This window comes from Protopterus annectens, chromosome 13.part0 (assembly GCF_019279795.1).
Source record: "Protopterus annectens isolate FY-2018-M chromosome 13.part0, PAN1.0, whole genome shotgun sequence".
Classification (NCBI taxonomy): Eukaryota; Metazoa; Chordata; order Ceratodontiformes; family Protopteridae; genus Protopterus; species Protopterus annectens.
In genome coordinates, this window is record NC_056747.1 from 260161329 (window position 1) to 260183556 (window position 22228).

The 22228-nt window shown below is 44.0% G+C and overlaps 1 protein-coding gene across 1 annotated transcript in view; it reads left to right on the plus strand.

Annotated features, from left to right (window-relative positions):
- Positions 1-22228, plus strand: part of ABCA7 (ATP binding cassette subfamily A member 7) — an 882362-nt gene that overhangs the window by 582330 nt on the left and 277804 nt on the right. The window contains exon 29 of the mRNA XM_044053819.1: positions 7942-8040. Within this exon, the coding sequence (XP_043909754.1) occupies positions 7942-8040 (99 nt within the window). The remainder of the gene's footprint in view (positions 1-7941; positions 8041-22228) is intronic.

A 22228-nucleotide genomic window follows, 5' to 3' on the forward strand; every position in this document is an offset into this window, starting at 1 on the left:
ATTGCCATTTTGTTTCTCTTAGTTCTAAAATCACTTTAGTATTGCCACCTCTTCCCCTTTTCTTCACTATGTCAATAATGAAAAAAGAAACCTCTTAAAATTCTGACGTATGACAAAATGTCTATAAAGGGCACTACTTGTCTTCTTATTTTTAATGTCCCTCACATGCTCGGCAATTCTATCTTTCAATCTCCGTATGGTTTTACCAACATAGAATGCTGAGCATGTGGAACATGTTGCTAGGTATACAACACTTGTAGTATTACATGTTCCCCTACCAGGACATGACAAAGTGTGGGGATAGCCATCCAGACCGCAGAATCCTTTATAAACGCATTCTATGAACACCTTCAGGAATGGATCATGCAATCCCAAATAAAACCAAGACCCAATCCTCCAAAGGCAGACGTCCTGTCTGGTGGACCCGAGCTATAAACAAACTATACAATAGAAGGAGGAAGCTAATACATGATAGAGCAAAATCCCAAAAAGGGAAGGCATCTCTGATCAGTATTAGCAAAAAACTACGGGCACTCATAAAATCGTCTAAGGCCAGCTTCAAGAGAAAAATTGCACAGGACACTAAGGATAATCACAAGGCTTTCTTTAGTTATGTTAGGAACCTGGGTGGGAGTTCCCAGATATGCTCAGAATTAGTCCAAAATGACAAAAAATACACCGAACCCACAGACATTGCCAACATCCTAGCTGACAGGTTCAGCGCAAACCCCCCCCACCCACCAAAAGGGCAAATATCTATCCCAGCAGAGTGCTGCCCCCCCTGACATCTCAGATGCTCAGGTAAGAGCCGCCCTCTCCAAAGCAAAAAACACAGAATCAATGGGACCAGACGGTGTCCCAGGCTGCGTCCTACATGAACTCCAAGAAGAGCTAAACCCAAACATAAAACTACTGTTCAATCTCAGCCTTACTACAGGATATGTACCCAAAGAGTGGCTTACAGCAACAGTGGTCCCTCTCCACAAAGGTGGTGCCTCAACGGATCCTGGAAACTATCGCCCCATAAGTCTGACTAGCTTGGTCTGCAAAGCTATGGAAAGGATCATCATGGACCTCATAAATAAAGATATTGGGGACCTACAGACACTGGATCCTACCCAGTTCAGCTTTAAGGGCAGATCCTGCCTCTTAAACCTGGTTTATTTCTTTGAAACAGTCACCAAGGCCATTGACGAGGGGAAGGTGGTCCACACAGCCTACCTGGACCTCACAAAAGCCTTGGATACAATAAGGCTCAGTCCTGGGACCTCTCTTGTTCGGTATATATTTCTCTGAGGTACAGGCCAACACGGAAGGATTGTGGCTGACCAAGTTCGCAGATGTCTGCAAACTGGGTGCCATAATCGACTCTCCAGCCGACACAAGCATCCTCCAAAAGGGCCTCATAGAAACAGACAACTGGTGCCAGAGCCATGGCCTCAAGCTAAACGCCAAAAAGTGTATAGTCATCCCCTTTGGCAAAAACATAGTGCCCACAAATTACCACATAGGTGGTAATCCATTAAGTACAGAAGAAGTAATTAGGGACCTGGGTACCCAAGTTGATAGCAATCTCTCATTTGACAACCACGTGTCCAAAGTGGTTAGAAAAACATTTTATATAGCCCACCTAATCATGAAGGGATTCACATCTAGATCAGGGAGGTCATCGTGCCTCTTTACTCATCCCTCATCAGGCCCATAATTGAGTACAATGCCCCTTTTGGGATGTACCTTACCAGACACCTGCAGCAACTGGAAAGACCCCAAAAGTACCTCACCAAGAGGATCAAAGGGCTCAAACAGATGCCATATGCTGCCCAGTTAAAGAAACTCCAGCTCTACTCAGTGGCATACCGCCTGCTCAGAGGCGATCTGTGCCTGACGTATAAAGCCATGTCCAACCCGGAATTAATGGACATGCTGCACCTCAGAAAATCCAAATCCCATGTAGCTACACGCTCGAGTGACTTGAACCTCAGCACTGAAATAAATAGGACATGCTGGAGGGACAGATTCATAACCCAGAGGCTCCCTTCACTCTGGAATAAAATCCCAGTCCAGGTTAGGCAGAGTCCCTCATTGACTTTCTTCAAGAGGAATCTTGATGAGTGGATGGGAGATCGTAGGTTTACCCCGGGTATCACTTCTGTGTCACTGTTAGACAGAGGCACAGTATACTAACCTCGAAAAAGGGCATAGCAAAATTAATTTAAAATGGGTGGCGAAAGCCAAACACATTCTGGCTAGGCTTATAAATGCCCTAGGGCAGATAGCCTAGTATGAACCTATGAACAACTACATAAGGGTCATCGTTGATATACTTGCAATAATTGCAAGAACCGCACTTGTACATCCTAGATTTAAACTAGAATTGCAATGATTAAGTTTTTATATGTCGGATGTCATGTGTATTTTACTATAAAAAGGAAGTGATGTGTATGTTTAGTGACTTTGATGCCTAGGATCTGAAGGTGAAAGCGCTTAGTCACGAATAAAGCTAGTTCTCTTTCCTGCCACTGTGCTGTTTTTTCTACGTTTTTTATTTTTGGTTTTATTAGTGATTTTCGCCCCTGGTGATGTGGAATTTGTGTGTTGGATTTACTTTGTGGAAAGTCTGCTTTGTGGTGTGGGTTGCTGGACCTGGTTTTATCAACTTGTTCACTTCACTTTATCTACAATGGAAGCCCTAATTAAGGACCTTACAGATGCAGTTTCCAAGCTGACAGCAAGTTTTGCTACACCTGCAGCACACAGTCAGCGTAACACCAATGGTATTGCATGTTTGCCAGCTACACAAGATCTACGGGTGTTAACTTTACATTCTGTGGGTGGAATAGACGATTCAAACCACGAACCAGAGGGAGTTTCCATCCCTTTAGGATCTAGAGGGCTGACTGGTTCTCCAGTACCGTTTTACATTTTAATGAAAATGAGCAGGAAGGGCTGGTTTTGGGAACTCTGAATAACCAGCTGATGTCTTTTGAAAAACTATGTCGCAAATTTTGTGGCCTCCAGCTGGATAACGCATTTCTACTGGAATCTATAAGATTGAAGCAAGTGCCTAAAGGGCTCCGAATTAACAAGTTACCAAACGGGATTTCTGAGGGCAGCAAAGCGTTTAATGAATTAACTGAACTTTATAACAATACAGGACTTGAGGTAATGTGAATTTTAATTAAGGACAACAGCATCAAGTTGGATAACCTTAAAAAGGACATTGTTACATTAGACACTAGTATTACAGCTGATTTATTATTTTCACATTATAAAATGAAATATGACAAGATTTTGTCGGACTTGGAGAAGTATGTGACTGACAATTCTGCTAAAAAGCAGGTTAAATTAAAACGCGACAGAAATGAATATGTAGCTAAGAATGCTTACAATATTAGTATGCATGTGAATGCTGGTAAAGTGGATGATGTTGATTATGATGAAGGGGGTACTTCTAATGTTAAATCTAATGATGTTATTAGGCCTAGTAACCAAAACTATGTTAGCAATGTAAGTTACATTAGAAACAGTAGTGAGGTAAATAATGAGCTTTTTTAGAACCCCCTCAGAAAGTAAGAAGATCGGAATGCCTGAAAAATCAGGCGAACAGGAATGGGCCTGGTTTTCAGAACCAATGGCGTTACAACAACAGAGGGTGGAAGGGGGAGGGGGAGACGGAACCAATACTACTAAATATGTATAGTCCTGAATTATCAGTTATTGATGATGATTTGCATGGCATACAACAAGATGTCAAAATTCTTAAAAATGGAGATTTTACTTTATACAATTTTACCAACAAGCCACTGACCTCCATGCATTGTGAATTATTGAAAAAAGTTTTTTCTTTTGTGCCATCTTTTAAAACTGATATTGCCACTTTAATTTTAAACCTCAGGTTGTTTACAAGACATTTAAACCTGAAATTAATATTTTCAAGTGATGAGGGGGATGTTCGCCCAGCATTAAAAAGCAGTACTACTTTTATTCCTTCCTCTCATAGAAAAATTGCACTTTTTGAGTCGCTTTGTGAATCAGAATTTAGGGCTCGGTTACAAAACAACAACATGGGGAGTGACAATCTCAGTAGACAGGAAAGAAAGATTTTTAGTGAATTAAAAAGCGATACAACAATTAAGTTCATGAAACCGGATAAAGGCAGGGTGATGGTATTGATGTCAAAGTTTGACTATAGTTGTAAAATGTTTACTATTTTGAACGACCCTGCCACTTATTGTAGAGTTTCATTGAACGAGATCAACCACGCTTATTCTAAGATTGATATAGAGTTATTTGATGCTTTTTCACAGGATGTTATTAATGGTGTTGAATTGGACTATGAGTGTGGATGACCCAGTTATCCCAGTGATCTTTGGAATTCCTAAGATCCATAAGTGTGTACATGATCCTCCTTTTAGGCCAATTGTGGCTGCCAAGGGTTCAAAGACTGAGCTCTTGGCTGCCTATATTGACCACTACACTAAGCCTATTATTAAAAATGTTGATCACATTGAGAGATTCTTGGCATTGTTTGGAGTTGTTGCGTGACATTGTCACGTTAGAAAATGTGAGCTTTTTGGCCATTGATGTGATCAATTTAGTTTCTGTAATTCCACATGATAAGGGTGTCAAGACATTTGAAGAATGTTTAATTGGATCTGGCATGCTTCCTAATGATAAGGTTAATTTTTTAACCAGTTTGATGGAAATTGCACTGAATAGTAATTTCCTCTTTTTTGAAGGCGAGTATTATCGCCAGACCACAGGTGTCGCGATGGGAGCGGAATGTGCTCCAGTTTTTGCAAATGTGGCCCTGTTGCAATGGGAGAAGGAAGTGGTGTTTAGATCCAAATACATGCCTAAGATTGTTAAATATTTGAGATTTTTGGATGACATCCTGATTTTGTGGAATGGCCCTATATCGGAAATTGATGATTTTGTAGCATTTTTGGATTCTAGCACTGACTTTTTGTCGTTTACTCACAGACACAGTTCTGAAGAAATAGATTATTTGGATATATTGTTAAAGAACAATGATGGTATGTTGGTCACCACGATTTTTAGGAAACCAACTTAAACGGGCTGTCACCCTCCCCATCAGAAATGTGGAGTGGTGAAGGGCCAGATGTGTAGGCTATCAAGTCTTATTAGTCAGGATGAAGATTTCAGTAAGGAATTGTACACACTCATAGGGATGTTTATCAACAGAGGTTATCCACTCAGATTGTTGCTCAACACCAAGAGAGAGATCTGGAGAAAGAGGTCTACACTCTATCGACCGGTTTTATCATTAGACTCTAACGTGGTTGACCCCGGTAAGAAACACGCGGTGGGCAATAATGTTATGGTATTAAAATATAATCAGGATTGCCCCAGACTTGTCAGTATTTTAAACTGCTTGGAAAAATATCTTTGATGATCTTCAACAGAGGTTAGGTGTAGCACCAAAGGTGGTATACAGTAGAGGAAGTAACTTCAAGGATCTTCTTGAATTGTGAGAGATAGATCAGGACAGGGGGCATGTCTCTAGGATGTACAAGTGCGGTTCTTGCAATTATTGCAAGTATATCAACGATGGCCCTTATGTAGTTGTGGATATCTATGCCCGCACTTTGTCATGTCCTGGTAGGGGAACATGTAATACTACAAGTGTTGTATACCTAGCAACATGTTCCACATGCTCGGCATTCTATGTTGGTAAAACCATACGGAGATTGAAAGATAGAATTGCCGAGCATGTGAGGGACATTAAAAATAAGAAGACAAGTAGTGCCCTTTATAGACATTCTGTCATACGTCAGAATTTTAAGAGGTTTCTTTTTTCATTATTGACGTAGTGAAGAAAAGGGGAAGAGGTGGCAATACTAAAGTGATTTTAGAACTAAGAGAAACAAAATGGCAATTGACATTAAATGCTAAGAATTCTCCGGGTATTAATGACAATATTTCTATTGTACCCCTTCTCAAATGGAAGTCTTTTAATATTTAATTCAGCTAGTGTGCATTCTTTAATTATGTTAAAAGGGTGGTTTACAATTTATTTTAGTATTTTTAACATGTTTAATATAGGTTTTATATTTAATACAATTATACTGTACAGGATTTTAAACTAAAATTGCAAGGATTAAGTTTTTATATGTCGGATGTCATGTGTATTTTACTATAAAAAGGAAGTGATGTGTATGTTTAGTGACTCTGATGATGCCTAGGATTTGAAGGTGAAAGCGCTTAGTCACAAATAAAGCTGGTTCTCTTTCTTGCTACTCTGCTGTTTTTACTTTTTATTTTTAGTTTTAAGGTAAGTGTTTGTTGTGTTTTTTGTGCTTATTTAACATGGTCGGCTTTCCAAAATTCGATCATATGGTCTCTGCCATATGAAAGTCAACTTTGAAAAGTCTACCATGTAAAGTAGACCCCACCTATATATAATGTGTGTGTGTGTATGTATATATATATATATATATATATATATATATATATATATATATATATATATATATATATATATATATATATATAGATTCACTTTATAACCTCGAAATGCTGAAATATCGAACTTCAGTATCTTGAGACTATAAAACCGAATCCACAAAACACCGACAAACAAAAACCGCGAAACCACATAACCGAAAACACCGCACACACTACACTTAACATACAACACAACACCCACATCACAACATAAACAAAAAAACAACACACATACACAACTCACACACACATAAGCAGGGGGGCAAGCCCCCCTGCACCCCCCACACACCCCCACTTATATATACTAACTCCGAGATCGCACAAACACAACACAAAAGCTCACTCACACACGCACATTCTCCAATCCCTCACACACACTCTAACTCCCACTCAAAACCCTTACAAAACACTCACTTACCTGACATAACACCTACATCCGCACACGGCACCACGCACCACCAAAACACAAACCCGGACATTACGTAGCGTAACTTCATAACCACGAATTCGACATATTTTTGTGATCTATTCAAATTCGCGATTATGAACGTTCGCTATTTGTAACATTCGACTTTATAGCTTCGAGATACTGAAATTCGACATTTCAGTATTTCGATGTTATAAAGTGAACCCATATATACATATATATATATATATATATATATATATATATATATATATATATACACACACACACACATACGTGTACATTATATATAGATATATATATATATATATATATATATATATATATATGTCATCTCTGAGATACATACCTGTCCCTCCAGCATGTATTTATGTTGCAGATGAGATTTAGGTCCCTGGTTCAGATGTTTCTGATGCCATTTGTTTTGCAAATGTGCAATATGTCTGTTGAGGTTGAATCAGATGAAGTTTTATAGTTCAGACCGCTTCTGAGCAGCCTGTAGGAAACCAAGTATAAGGATGACGCTTTAAGGCAGTGTGAATAGGGCATGCTGTCCTCTGCATGTATTCTTTTTGTGAAGAACCTCTGTGAAAACTCCAGTAGCTGCACATGCTTGGCCAGGTATAAACCAAAGGGAGCACTCTGCTCTGATTGGTCTATTGAGGGTGTTTGAGCTGACCGGGGTACTTATTCTCACTTGAAGAAAGTTAGAGGATGGTTTGGTTCACTAGAAATAGATAAATGTCCTCTACACAGTCTTACATAAGGACTAATAAGCCACTTAAGATTGTTCTGGATTGCAGTGTGTCCTGATGTTGATTAAATTTTGACAATGTTGATTGTTTTATTAGACTGTCACATGTTCTCTTGTTGTAGATGTATGTTGCATGTATAGAAAAGTATGTCTTACTGTTCTTATGGAGGTTTGCATTGCAAAGTGAAGTGACTTGATATGGACTTAAAACAGCTCTTCCTTTAGGCTCATAGTCTCTCTTCTGCTGTTTCATAGTGGAGCTGATGTTCTGCTTTGCCTCCCTCCTTTTTAGTGAAGATTCTGCACAAGACCAAGACATGCAGCAGCTTCTTCATTCTCTCCTTAACAAACCTGGCCTTGGAACGAAATGCATCCATGACAAAATTCATCTGTGAGTATAATGACTTTTAAGTATACCAGAATTATTTAGTTACAGCATGACTTGCCATATGTATATTTTTTGTCTTTTTCCCCTCTGCACAGGAAAATAGACATCTTTTCTAGCCTTGCCTGCAAGAGAAATGAAGTATTGTTTCGAATACTGTAGATTGTCATTTGGCTTCTGCTTGTATTCATGAAACCCAGACCCCTGTTGTACATCCTTCCCCATTTCAGCATTGGGAGATCTCTTCTGTTTGGAGTCCAATTGCATTTAGGGGAATGGCAACTGACAGACTGTGGTCCACTAATTTCCCTTTGAGGATGCATAGTGTCATAGTAACATCCTTTCAAACCTCACCACATTTTCCTGTCATGTTTCCATCTATCCAATTCCTTTCCTCCTTTCCCACTAGAAACAGTAGCGTGTGCAAACAGTTATGATCCTAAGACACAGCAGGTATAGTATGCTCCCCAAAGACATACTTGCACCTACTGCTGTATGTAGTGTCACTTTGTTTATTCATCTGGCATAAGTTCAGTGCGATACGCTTCCAGACTCCTGCTGTTGGAAAACTTATTAATGGACATATCTAGTCTTTATTAGCGTCTGCTTACCCTGGAATATAAACTTGAAATTACACATTTAGCAGGTTGTGGCAGTTCACTAAAGTACAACTAATCCCAGTGCAGCCCTGTCTAGTAATAAAGTACACTGTCCACCAGTTCAAACTCTTGTAAGCTCAGTGATGGATGACCAAAGGGCATCAAACCCATTTGGAGTAAAGTATCCTATAGAATTTTAGGAATTTTATTTTCCTGTGCTTTCAGTTTTAAAACTAATGATTCAACTGAACTTTTGAACTAATGTTATACTTTATAATTTGAGTAATTAATGACAAATACAAACTAGTAACTCAGGCAGAAAGCTGTACTTTACACCAGAAGTGAAATGTCTAGGCTGCCAGCCCCACAGAAGACCAATATGCTGTTTCTTTCCACTAGTTTATTGAACTTGAGTAAGTTGATTTAGAGCTTTCTTCTCCGGACTGGAGACTTCATCAGAATGAAAACTCATTCAACTGACAGGATTTAAATACTCCTGGAACCATAAAATAATTAAATAGTTCAATCAAGCAGTAAAATATTTAAAGAACCACTGCAATAAAAACAGTATGTTAAAACACTTAAATAAAAACAGTAAATATATTATATTCCATAAGTAGCATCATATTAAAATGATCTAGAAGTCACATTTGTGTAAAATGCGAGTCAAAATGTAATCCCAGAACTAAAAACCACTATGTAAAAATGTTTTAAACCTTTATCTTTTTATAAAACATGTTAAAGGAACACATTATAATGCCCATTACGAATCATTAGATAGGAAATTACTATTTCAATGTTCTTAATTTAAAGGTAGGGGCTAAGGATAGCTGTTAGTTTAGTCCAGGTGTTACACAGGCGTTTAATCACACCTGCCAAATAGGGTTGTGGTATTCTAATTTAGTCTCCCATTTGTCTCCTCTTTCATGAGGTGTAACCTGTTGAAGAACCCAGAACATGAAATTTGCATTCTTGCAAGTAAAGGTACATCTGTAGAGAGTGTTAGTATCCATCTTCCTTTTAATCTCTTATAGGTGGTCATACACCCTTTGTTTCAGTGATTGCATTGTCTTGCCCACATAGGAGGAGTGACAGACAAGGCAGAGGGGTAAATAAACAACATCCTTTGTAAAACAGGTTAAGATACTTAGAACCTCTCAAAGTTATGTTCAAACAAGGAATACACACTTCAGAACCATTCATCTTGAAAGGACATTGTGGGTACCTGCCACACTTGAAAGTACCCTTTTTGACCCTATTATCCACCTCAGTAATAAAACTAAAGAGCCAGGTGCCGGGGCATTGGATGCTCCTAGTCCTAAGACCAAACCTATACCAAAGAAAGACAGGGTCTTTGCCTAGCCTATGGGTTCCCAGTTTCAGGGACATCAACAGGATTTAATCAGATTGGCTAAAGACCTCATTAGCATTGTAAGGTCCAGACAGACTTCAGGGGATATCACCCCAGGGAAAAGAAAGAGACACCTACCCTGAATTTCCTCCCCGATCCACTGCATTCAAAAGAAGTCACCTGTTATGAGGAATTGGATTCATTGGAAATTCTCCCCCTGCCTGTCTGCCTGAAGACTTCACCTTTGGAGATGCGCTTCATGCTATGAACCAACATTTCCAGGTGGAAGCAGAAGCATGCCCAGAGGCCAGAAAGAGTCAGGGAGTTCTATGACCTCCCTGAGCACAAACTCCCTCCCTAGCAATCCCACCTCTTCTGGAAGTAGTGGAGAATGTTTTTTCAGGATGCTTCGTTAAATCCTGACTCACTCCCTCCTGCACCCAGAAAGCCTAATTGGTTTTAAAGGGTCCAGGACACTCATAAATCTGTTTAAAAACCCAACTGCTGACCTTGAAATGATCATACCTAGTCCTAAGGGGTCCAAGACCAGTACCTCTAAGAACCCTTTACTTATTGACAAAGAAAGTAGGGCTCTTAGTAGATTTGGAAAGAAAGTATACACTATGAGGCTGTCAATTTCATATGATCAAATACCAGAAAACCATTCTTGACCAACTAAAACTCTTTCCAGTCTAGAGGATAAAAACCTTGCTAAGGAGCTTTTAGATCTGTGCCATTCCAGTTTTCAAGTGGCAAAACACTCCCTTCACTGCAGGTATGATGCCATAGAAGCCTCCTGCAGGGCAGCGGTCACTAGAACAGTGATCAGGAGACATGCTTGACTTGGAGAGCTACCCCTTACTAACCATGTAAAAGCTAATCTCCTGGATGCCCCCCCCCCCCTTTGACAAAGAGTGCCTTTTTGGGGCTAAAGCTGAAGCAGTCTTCAAAAGATGGAGGACAAGGCAAAATCTATGCAAACAGTAAAGGACTTTCTACAAGTGCAGCACCCCAGGTTCAGCAGGAATTTTACAGCCAAACATTGGTCCTTTCCAACCCAATCTAGGAGCAAACATAGAAAGCTTCAGAGGGACAGACCTCACAGGCATAGACCACAACAAAGATCTGGACAGTGGACTTCAGACTCTCACAGACAAGGGAGTTTTAGGAATCCTGCCCCTACCAGAGAGCAATTGTGACTCTCCGCTTCCACCCCCCTAACCCTACCCCAAAGCTAGGAGGAAGGATGTCCAGTTTCTATCAGAACTTTTTCCATATTACTTCAGATCAATGGATTCTAAATATTATTGCCCATGGTTACAAGCTCACTTTCAAAGAGCCCTTAAAATTCTCAGGATATCTAAATGTACCCCAAAATCAAAACACTCAGGCTCTAGAACAAATTCAAATTTTGTGTTCCAAGGGAGCAGTGGAACCAGTTCCAGAAGATCAAAAATGGAAAGGGTTTTACTCAAGACTCTTCCTGGTACCCAGAAAAGAAGGGTGTTGGTGTCCCATTCTGGACCTGTCCAGCTTAAATCTTTTTCTCAGACTACCAAAATTCAAATGTTGACCCTGCAGAAACTACTCCCCATGTTAGCCCGTCAGGCATGCATGGTGTCATTAGACCTAAGAGACGCCTACCTTCATATCCCTGTCTCAAAGTTGCACAGAAGCTTTCTTCACTCCAGAGCAAGCTCCAGTCATTATCAGTTTTTAGCTCTGCCCTTTGGACTGTTTATTTCACCAAGGGTCTTCACAAAGTGCCTAGCTCCTGCCATTGCTTACTGCAGGACCAAATGGGACCAGATTTACCCCTGCCTAGATGATTGCCTAATAAAGGCCTGAGACCAGTCACAGATTCTCAATGACCTGGAATTTACACAGGACCTCCTAACATCTTTGGGGTTCAGTCTAAACCTAAAGAAGTCCATCACTGTGCCATCCAAACAGATGGATCTGAAGTAGTTAACTTCATTTGTGCATCAACCTATGGGTCTTCGGATCCATATCAGATCCGAGCCGGCACTTTCCAACAGCATAGATCCGAGCTCCAAGCTCCTTCCCCTACCCATAATCCCCTGCCAACCCTACCTGACCTCAGATCTAGTTTGCCGCGGTTTCATCCAGCAGCTCGATCACTGAGTTCCAGGCTTTAGCGTCTTTTTGTGAGAAAATTTTACTGTTTTTCTCTCTCCTTTTTCCTTGTAAATTTAGTGTGCATGTGTTGTGTACAGGTCCCTCATTAGTTTATTTTTACCTTCCCCACCCTCGTTAGTGCGTTAGGGAGTGTGCTGTGTGTTTGGGCCTAGCGTGTGTGTTTTCTTTCAGTATGTCGGAGGCCCCAAAAGCTGTTTTCTCCAAGTGTGGCCATAAGCTGTCCCCGGCGGATGGCCACACTCTATGCGTGTTGTGCCTTGGGGTTGGACACCTGTCCTCAGGTTGCTCCATATGTGCGGCGTTCAACCCCAGGGCACTTAAGGACCAGAGGACTAAGCTGATTCTGGCAGGACTGCTGCCCCCGGACTCGGCTTCGGCCTCCGGTCCATTGGTGGCTCCTGCCGTGGCTGTGGCTACTGCCACTCCTGCCTCCCTTCCAATGGCCGGGACTCAACCTCCCGCTTCTGGCCAGGAGGATAGGGAGTCCAGGAAAGAGAAGCGGAAGGAGAAGCACCACAAGCGGCGGGCTGACGCCTCTTCATCGGCCCCGCCGGCCTAAGCAGTCTTCTCCCTCCAGGACTTCCAAGCCTTCCACCCCTCGGCTTCGGTCTCCTTTTTCACCGGGACCGGAGGAGAAGGAGGCTCGGCCCCCTTCGAGGTCATCGAGGCGGCACTCCCGTCCCGCCTCGGTGGCCTCATCCAGATCCACCCGAAGCCTGACGGATGCAGACTTGGACCGCTGATGAGAAGATTCCTCCAGGCCCAACTGCAGATGGGAGTGCTCCTGCGACCCCTTTTTTTGCCCCAGTTGCTCCTTCTCCAACCCGCTTCCCGGGTCCGGAGTTTTCGAAGCCGGGCAGCGTCAGCGCCAGGGGGTGTCGGTGCCGACAGTATTGGGTACTTCGGCACCAACAATGCCCTCGAGTCTGTCAGGTCCCTTTTCTTCGGATCCGAACTCTCGGAGCCGAGAGCTGAGCTTCGGATCCGAGGGTCTTAGTTTGCCTTTGGCTCTGCCCAGGTCGGAGCATACTGGGCCTTCGGATCTGACCACATCGGCCCCGATCCGCCTGTCTGATCCGAGGGAGGGTCTGCTCTCGGATCCGAGAGAGAGCGGCTCTCCTTCAGCATTCGATGTAGTGCAGAGGGTTCTGTCGAGGGATTCCAGACCCCAGGCTTTGGCTGCGGCTCCACCCTGCACCCCATCTCAGATGGGTCCGACTTCCATCAGCCAGTCCCAGGGACAGCCTGCTCTGACGTCCCAGGTCGTTCCGTTGGAACATGACGTTGCTGGTGAGGTCTTCTCGAACAGCCCCCCCCCCCCCGAGGAGATTCCTCACAAGCGCAAGTGCAAGAGGAGGCACTTGGACTCCCCTGAGTCCTTGACCGAGGACACAGATTTGGAGGAAGGGGAAGGTTCCCCAAGATCACCCCCCCCAAGGACGTCTCATTTGGAGACACCATGAAGATGCTCAGGATTGGGGGGGGTCTTCCACAAAGCCTACCTCGGACGAATCTGTGTTCCTGGAGGCGTTTGAAGCAGGCCAGTCTACCTCTTGGGTGTCCCCTCCAGCTGACCCCCTGGCATGGAAGGAGCCGGACACTGTGGAGCCAGTCCCAAAAAGACCTGACAAAATACTTAGTCCACCCTTCGACAGATCACACTGGAGTAAGGGAACCTCTGTAGATGCCTTGTTGGTGGCAGCGGCCACTAAAAGGAAATTAGCCCAGGAGAGTCCCTCGGTCCATCCTCCAGACAAGGAGTCTCAGTCGATGGATCGATTAGGGAAGTGGGTTTTTAGTTCAGCTACCTTCTCAGTGAGGTCACTGAACTACATGGCACATGTCATACAACTGCAGCAAGACCTTATCAAAGAGTACGCCGCGTCGCCCCCGGAGTCCATGTCAGCGGAGGACAAACAGTTGTACTCTTCCCGAATGGCCACTCTTAGGTCTATCTCGAACACCTCTATGCGGCTACTGTCCCACGCCACAGAAGGGGCCGCTAGAGCTAACGAAGCAGGCATCATTATGAGGCGACAGGCATGGCTCCGTCACTGTGATTTCACGGAACCCTTTAAGGCGTCTTTCGCTAATGCCCCTTTCGATGGTTCTGCCCTTTTTGGCAAAACCGTACGCGATACCTTGGTCCAGAGCGAGAAGGATGAGAAAACATTGTCTGCCATCGGAGTCCGCTTCTCTGCTCCCCAGAGGTCCTTTTCCAAGAACCAAAAGGGACAGAAGAAGATGTGGTTCCGGAAGTCGCAACAGCCCCGTTTCGCTCCGGACTCCCAGTCCTTCCGCGGCAGAGGAGGACAGGTTGGACGCTGCCCTAGAGGCAGAGTGGGCATGAGGAACTTTGGGTCCAGAGAACCGTTCTCTGACTGGCCCACGCAACAGCCCTGAAGGGTTACCCGACTGCTCCACTCTGGAGGCAGTCGGGGGGTGCTTCTCGAGGCACCTAGCAGCTTGGGAGTCCATCACGACCGACCGCTGGGTGCTTCGCATCATATCCAGAGGTTACCAGATCCCTTTCTCTCATTTTCCTCGCAATCCCAGACACCTCCCTGACATCCCACCTGAGCAGAGGGAGGCCGCAGCTGCGGAAATCCAGCGGCTGCTAGAAAAAAAGAGCCATCCAGCATGTCCCCCCCAGACCAGTACGGATCAGGCTTTTACTCCAGGTTCTTCTTGGTGCCAAAAAAGATGGGGGACTTCAGACTGATCCTCGACCTATCCCTCTTGAACCTGTCAGTAACCAGGGAAAAAGTTCCGGATGGTCACTCTTCAATCCATTCTCCCCCTTCTGCTGGAGAATGACTGGATGTGCTCTATAGACCTCAAGGATGCGTACTACCACATTCTGATGGACAGACGATCCAGGAGGTTTCTCCACTTCCGGCTAGGAGCCAGCCATTACCAATTCAGGGCCCTTCCCTTTGGTCTCACCACAGCCCCCAGGGTGTTCACCAAAGTTCTGTCTGTGATAGCGGCCCACCTGCGACTGCAGGGCATTCAGTTTTTCCCATACCTGGATGACTGGCTCCTGACCACCCCCACAAGGCATCTACTCTGTGCAGTCAGAAACTCCTTTCTTCACCTAGCGGCCCGGCTGGGGATCACTATCAACATAGAGAAATCTTCCCTTTCTCCAACTCAAACCATAGATTTCATCAGAGCAAGGTTGGACACGAAGAGGCGTCTAGTCCTCTTAACTCCAGACAGAGTGCAGACCTTAAGATTCCATGTGCGGGCCATCCTCCTACCCCACGCACCCCCGGCAGAATTGGTCCTGAGGGCTTTGGGTTTGATGGCGGCCACCATCAACCTATTGCCGATGGCGCATCTGAACATGAGAGTCCTGCAATGGACTCTCCAAGTTCAATGGTCTTTTCTGCAATTCCCCTGTACCACCCTATTCCCCTAAGCAGGGTTTGCAAGGAGGCCCTCTTATGGTGGCTCCAGTCCCCGGACCTCCAGAAGGGGCGCCCCTTTTCTATGTCCCCTCCCCTAACCACGGTGACCACGGACACCTCTCTCCTCGGGTGGGGGGGGCATTGTGCGGGCAGGGCAGTCCAAGGCACGTGGAACAGCATGGAGACCTCTCTGCATATAAATGTCCTAGAGATGAGGGCGGTGCTTTTGGCATTGCAAGCACTACAGAGCCTTCTTCCCGTAGGAACGATTGCAATCCAGACCTACAACATGGCAGTAGTCTGGTACATCAACAAACAGGGAGGAACCAGGTCTTATCACTTTTGTCGAGAGGCCATGAGAGTGTGGGAATGGGCGATTTCCACCAACTACTTTCTCATAGCGACGCACATTCTGGGATGGTCCAACATTTTAGCAGACAAGTTGAGTCGCACCATCCTCTCTGCCATACGAGTGGTCTCTGAACCCAAAAGTAGCGAAGCAGATATTCTCCACTTGGGGTCAACCTTGTTGTGATCTTTTCGCCTCCCCTTCAAATGCGAAATGCAATGACTACTTCCCCCACCCGGGGAATCCCCACGAGATGCTGTGGTGCATGCTTGGTCCCCCGGTCTCCTTTATGCTTATCCTCCTCTTCCGCTGATGTTGAAGTTTCTACAGAAAGCCAGTCGGTTGCAGAACAAGATAATCCTCATTGCCCCATTCTGGCCTCGCCAGGCTTGGCTCCTGTATCTTTGGTCTCACCTAGTGAATCCTCCCTGGATTCTGGATCCAATTCCGGATCTCATAACCCCATCCATTGGATCTTCCGGCCCCGAATCTGGACAACCTCAAGCTCACGGCTTGGTTGATCCACTTCCAAGGTTAGCTAGGACTTCCGGTATCTCTTCCCAGGTCAAAGCTATTCTGGTGGCGGCGCATAAGCCATCCACCAGAAAGGTCTATGATAGCAAATGGAAATGTTTTTCTATTTGGGCGGAGCACAGAAATCTAGATCCTTTCACAGCTCCGTTGCCTGCTGTGTTAGATTTCCTATCAAGACTCTTCGATCAGGGTGCCAGCTCCTCTACAGTCAAGGTTCAATTGGCGGCTATCTCTCACTATCACGTAGGAAGCGACCTTGGACCGTTGTTCTCCTCCAAGTTATGCAAGGCCTTTCTGAAAGGTACCTTCTTACTCAGACCCCCGGTGAAGGAAGCAGTCCCTTCTTGGGACTTAACTTTGGTATTGCAGGCACTTACAGCCCCTCCCTTTGAACCTGCAGCTTCAGTAGATCTAAAATTTTTATCATGGAAAACTGCCTTTCTTGTAGCTATCACCTCAGCTTGAAGGTTTTCCGAAATTCAAGCCCTTTGTGCAAAACCACCTTATTTGTCCTTCCACAAAGACAGAATCTACCTCAGGACCAATCTCTCCTTTCTTCCAAAAATTGCATCTGAATCGAATATTAATCAGTCCATTAACCTACCAGTTTTTTTTCCCAACTACCAAAACAAAGGGGAACATAAGTTAAATCTGTTGGATCTGCACAGACAACTGCACTTTTATTTGCACAGAACAGCTGGTCATAGGCAATCAGATCAGCTGTTCATTTCCTTTGCCAAATTTAACTTGGGAAAGGCTGTATCCAAAGTCACACTGTCCAGATGGATTTCTCAGTGTATTCTGTTGGCATATGAAAGTACTGGTCGGCCCGCACCTCTAGGAGTTCATGCCCACTCTACCCAGTCTGTCTCTACCTCGGCGGCCTTCCATTCTAGACTCTCGTTGGATGATATCTGCTCAGCAGCAATATGGGCTTCATCTCATACCTTCATTAATCACTACAAGCTGGATATTGTCTCCAGAGGGAGAGCATCCTTTGGCTCTGCAGTGCTCCGGAACATCCTTCCTTGAGGACTGCCCAAGATTTAGGGGACTCTGTCCCATAGGTTGATGCACAAATGAAGTTAACTACTACAGATTAAGAAGTTATGTACTCACCATAATGTTCCATCTGAGTAGATAAACTTCATTTGTCAGCAACTGACCCCCCCCTCCCTCTGTCCCCCTGACCTTCGGATGTTCGAGATGTTACCTTCCTTATGGCAAGGGTATGTAGCTAGTTTTGCAGGTGATTTTTGAATGCTTATCTAGCTGTGGGAAAACTCGATCTGAGGTCAGGTATGGTTGGTAGGGGATTATGGGTAGGGGGAGGAGCTTGGAGCTCGGATCTATGCTGTTGGAAACTGCCGGCTTGGATCCGATATGGATCCGAAGACCCATAGGTTGCTGACAAATGAAGTTTACCTATTCAGATGGAACGTTATGGTGAGTACAAAACTTCTTATTTTCCTAGGGTTTTTCCTGGACTGTTCCCTCCAAAAGGCCTTCCTACCCTCGAACAAGGTCACCTTTTTGACCAGGTAATTCCAGAACTTGCAGCACAAACAGTGCATAACAGCCAGAGAATTGCTCAGAACTCTGGGGTACTTGGTATCCTGTATCCTAATGGTGCCCCTAGCCAGGTTACACATGAGGAAGCTTCAGTGGAATCTAAAGAATGTGTGGTGCCAGCGCATTCAGCCCTGGACACCAAGATACACCTGATACCTTGCCTCAAACAAGAACTTACATGGTGGGTACAGGCTTGCACCCAGAATCATTGCTTGCCCTTCAAATTTTTTCCTCAAGGCCAAACCCTCACCACAGGTGCCTCAGACACTGCATGGGTTGCCCATACCCAATATTTCCAAGCCCACAGGTTGTGGGATTCCCAGACCAAGAGGCGGCACATAAATTGAAAAGAGCTTGTGGCAGTTCTAAAAGGCTTGTTGGCCTTCAAAGAGATATGGATACCAGGGGTACTGGTAATATAGACAGACAACACCACAGTCATGTGTGAACAGACAAGGAGGCACACACAGTTACGCCATCTAACCATGCAAGTCTGGGAGAAAGCACAGTCCATGGGACTTTACCACCTAGTGCAGTATCTGCCAGAGGTACAAAACACCATTGCAGATCAACTCAGCAGGAACTTGACAGACCCCTACAAGTGGCACCTACACTGAGATATTTTCCTCCGCATAACTCAGAAATGGGGTACCCCACAGATGGAACTCGGTGAGGACAATGCACAACTGGAGAAATTCTGTACCAGGACAAGAAAGGCATAGACATGGAGAACAGATGCCTTCTCCTTCCCATTGACTCGCCTCTTCATTTACGCTTAGCCCCCCCCCCCCCACCTCGAGTCCTCCTAAAAATAAGAGAAGAGGGTCCAAGGACCATTCTGATAACTCCAAACTGGCCCAGGCAGCATTGGTTTCCTCTCCTCTCCTCCTACAGGTCACCAGTCAGAAACCTTGGCAGTTACTGTAGTGTGGGTAGACCTCCTCACCCAAGACAAATGGAGGATAGTACACCACAATCTGCTAACCCTGAACCTTTCAGCCTGGACTATCCTGAAAACTAGTTGCTACACCAACTTAGGTCAACAGGTGCAAAACATTCTGAAGGAATCCAGAAGGCCTAGCATAAGGAAATATTACACAGCCAAATGGAAAAGATTCTCTGTTTGGTGCCAGAGGCACCACCATGAGCTGAGCCCAGCTAACATTTTGGCCATCCTGGAGTACCTGGCCAGTCTAGTGGATAAAGGCCTTTTTCTACTCCTCCATAAAAATACATGCCTCAGCCATCTCTGCTCAAATTCCTGTTCTCCCCCCAGTCTTCCCACCCCCTCTTTAAACAATTCCTTAAGGGTGTCATTCACATTAGGCCCCCAGGAGGAAACCCACACCTCCAATGGGACCTCAACTATGTGCTGGAAAAACTGACTTTGCTTCCCTTTGAACCTGCAGCTAATGCCTCTTTAAAATTCCTCACTTGGAAGACTGCTCTTCTTTTAGCCATAACCTCAGCTAGAAGCGTCTCAGAATTACAGGCAATAATGGCAGTAGAGCCTTTCATTATCTTCCATAAAGACAGGGTTCCCCTCAGGACTAACCCTTCCTTTATAACTAAGGTGGTAAACAATTTGTCTTTGAATCAAGCCATCTGTCTACCTACCTTTTTTCCCACTACTCTAAACAATGGAGAAAGATTATTGCACTTCTTGGATGTGCACATAATGTTACATTTCTACCTAGACACGACAGAATCCTTAAGGAAATCATATCAGCTGTTCATAATCTTTTCCCTGGATCTGAAGGAAAACCAGTTTCTAAACAGACCATTTTCAAATGCATTTCTCACTGCATTTTTTCTGCGACAGCCATCATGGCAAAAAAAAAAACTGATTTGGTTAGACCTCACTCTACCAGGGCCACAGCTACTTCTACAACCTTCCTTAAGAGGGCCTCCACCAAAGACATTCTGGAAGCAGCCATTTGGTCTTCTGTGCATACCTTCACAAAGCACTACCACCTGCCAACTTTCTCAAAATCCAGAGCAGGATTTGCCTCTGCAGTCCTGCAGGGGATCCTCTCCTGTACTGGATCTCCACCCTTAGTTAAGCTTTGAGAATTTTCCCAACTGTCAGGACTGCAGCAGTGAAACACAAATAACATAGTACAGTTGTGTACACATACCATAAATGTAGATGTTTGAGAGTGTATTCACTGTTGCAGTCTTCTTTCCCTCCCTCCTACTCCCTTGGCTTCTAGGTAGGTCTAGAATTTCCAAATATTTATTTTATTTATCATTTGTTTACCGGGGAAGTCCGACTTGGAACAAAGACAATTTTCAGTGAAGGCCCCGGGGATAAACACTCTGATGCATGTCTTTGTAATGTGGGAGGAAACCAGAGTACCAGGAGAAAACCCACATGAATGCAGGGAGGACATGCAGACTCCGCACAGAAGGCACTCCAGCCGAGAATTGAACTGGAGAACCTCTTGCTGTGAGGCGAAAATGCTACTGCTGCACTACTGCACAGTCCAAATATGATTACCTTGGGCATTTTCCCAGGCTACCCTGGTTTGGTACTTGTTTAACTATGGGCTCCTCCTTCATGATGCCAAGAAAATACTCAAGTGATGACACAGGCTGGCTTCCTTTATACTGGAGTGTACTGACGGTTAAGGCATCCTCCAGCCTGGGAGGCAAAATAAGTTTCTCTGGTAGTCGGGCCAGCCAAGGGTTTTTACTGCATGAAATCCCAAATGTCAGGACTCCAACAGAGAATGCACTTTAACATGTACATTTATGGTACCGTGTACACAGCTGTCCTTTTTCATTGGAGTGTTTTAACATACTGTTTTTATTGCAGTGGTTCTTTAAATATTTTATTGCTTGATTGAACTATTTTATTGTTCACCCAATCAGGTTTGGTTCTGGGAGTATTTAAATCTTGTCAGTTGATTGTGTTTTGATTCTAATGCAGTCTCCAGTTGAGGAACAGAGGTGCTAAATCAACTTTTAAGCTTGTCTAGTGGAAATAAATGTCATCATAGTCTTCTATGGGGATGTCAGCCTGGGCATTTCATTTCTGATTAGTTAATGAACTATGATGTCCTTTCTTCCTCTTGTCATACTTTTAATGCTTCTTAGAAAGTAGAAAAGCCATAATCCTGAATGCTGGAAGTCTGTGGACTGTTTAACACAACAAAGGATTAACTTGCAGCTTACTGGACATGTTAAATTGAATTATTTGCCCAATTCCCCCATAAGAAAGTTATCTGAGGGATAGCTAAAATTTGTTGACAAGCAGGTGACCTGCTGTCATTCAAGCTGAGGGTGTCATCCTTGAAGGAACGCCATTGGAGCACATCTTACCCAACAAAATGTCACAGCAAGTTTATGTATTACCATACACCATGTTACTGCAAGGCATCCAGTGTGTCTTGCTTGAAAGAGATGGATTTCCCAAAACATATTGCAGTTTGTTTGATATGTTTCTAATGCTGTCTTTGCCAGAGAGAGACCACTAGATAGAACCCTAGTGCTTTGCTCATGTCCAATGCTCTGAGAATTTTTTTGATTCTGATGCTATCTGTTGAATTTTGAACTGCAGGGGATGGGGACAGGTGTGCCTCAGAAGGAAGGGTAGATGTCCTCATCATAAGAAGTACAAGAAGTCCTGTGAAATATTTGAACATGTGAGACCCTGAGAACAGAAATCTAACTGGACCTGAACAGTAGTTTCTAGTGCAACATGTCATTATGTTCTTTATAAATCTGATGCAAAGCAGTTAAACTAGATGCATCGTTAAAGCGTTAATTTTAAAGCTGATTGAAAATAAGTACTTGCCTAGCCTAATCTAGTGGAGTGGAAGAGATTGTTGTACATTATAAAAAGAAACGAATAGTTAATATTTTAAGAACGCAATCAATTCAGAGGTAATGGTTGAACTGGATGTGGTGATCCTATGCAGAATTTGGTATTCTTATAGTGGATTCGATACTTTTCACGTGTCTTATGTTAAATTTCTGAAGATCAGAAGCCAAAGATTTTATTTCCACACCAGGCACAATAGGTTCCTGGTCAATGAAAAATAGGTAGAGGGTGCTGTTCTTTGGATGAAATGTTAAAGTGCAACTTCTCCTGCCCATTGTAAGTGAACGTTAAAGATTCCTTGGCAAATGATTAAGGGTATGGGGTCCCACTAGTCTCCAGACCAACGTGTGATCAATCACTATAAATAATAGTCCTGGCCTTCCTGCATAA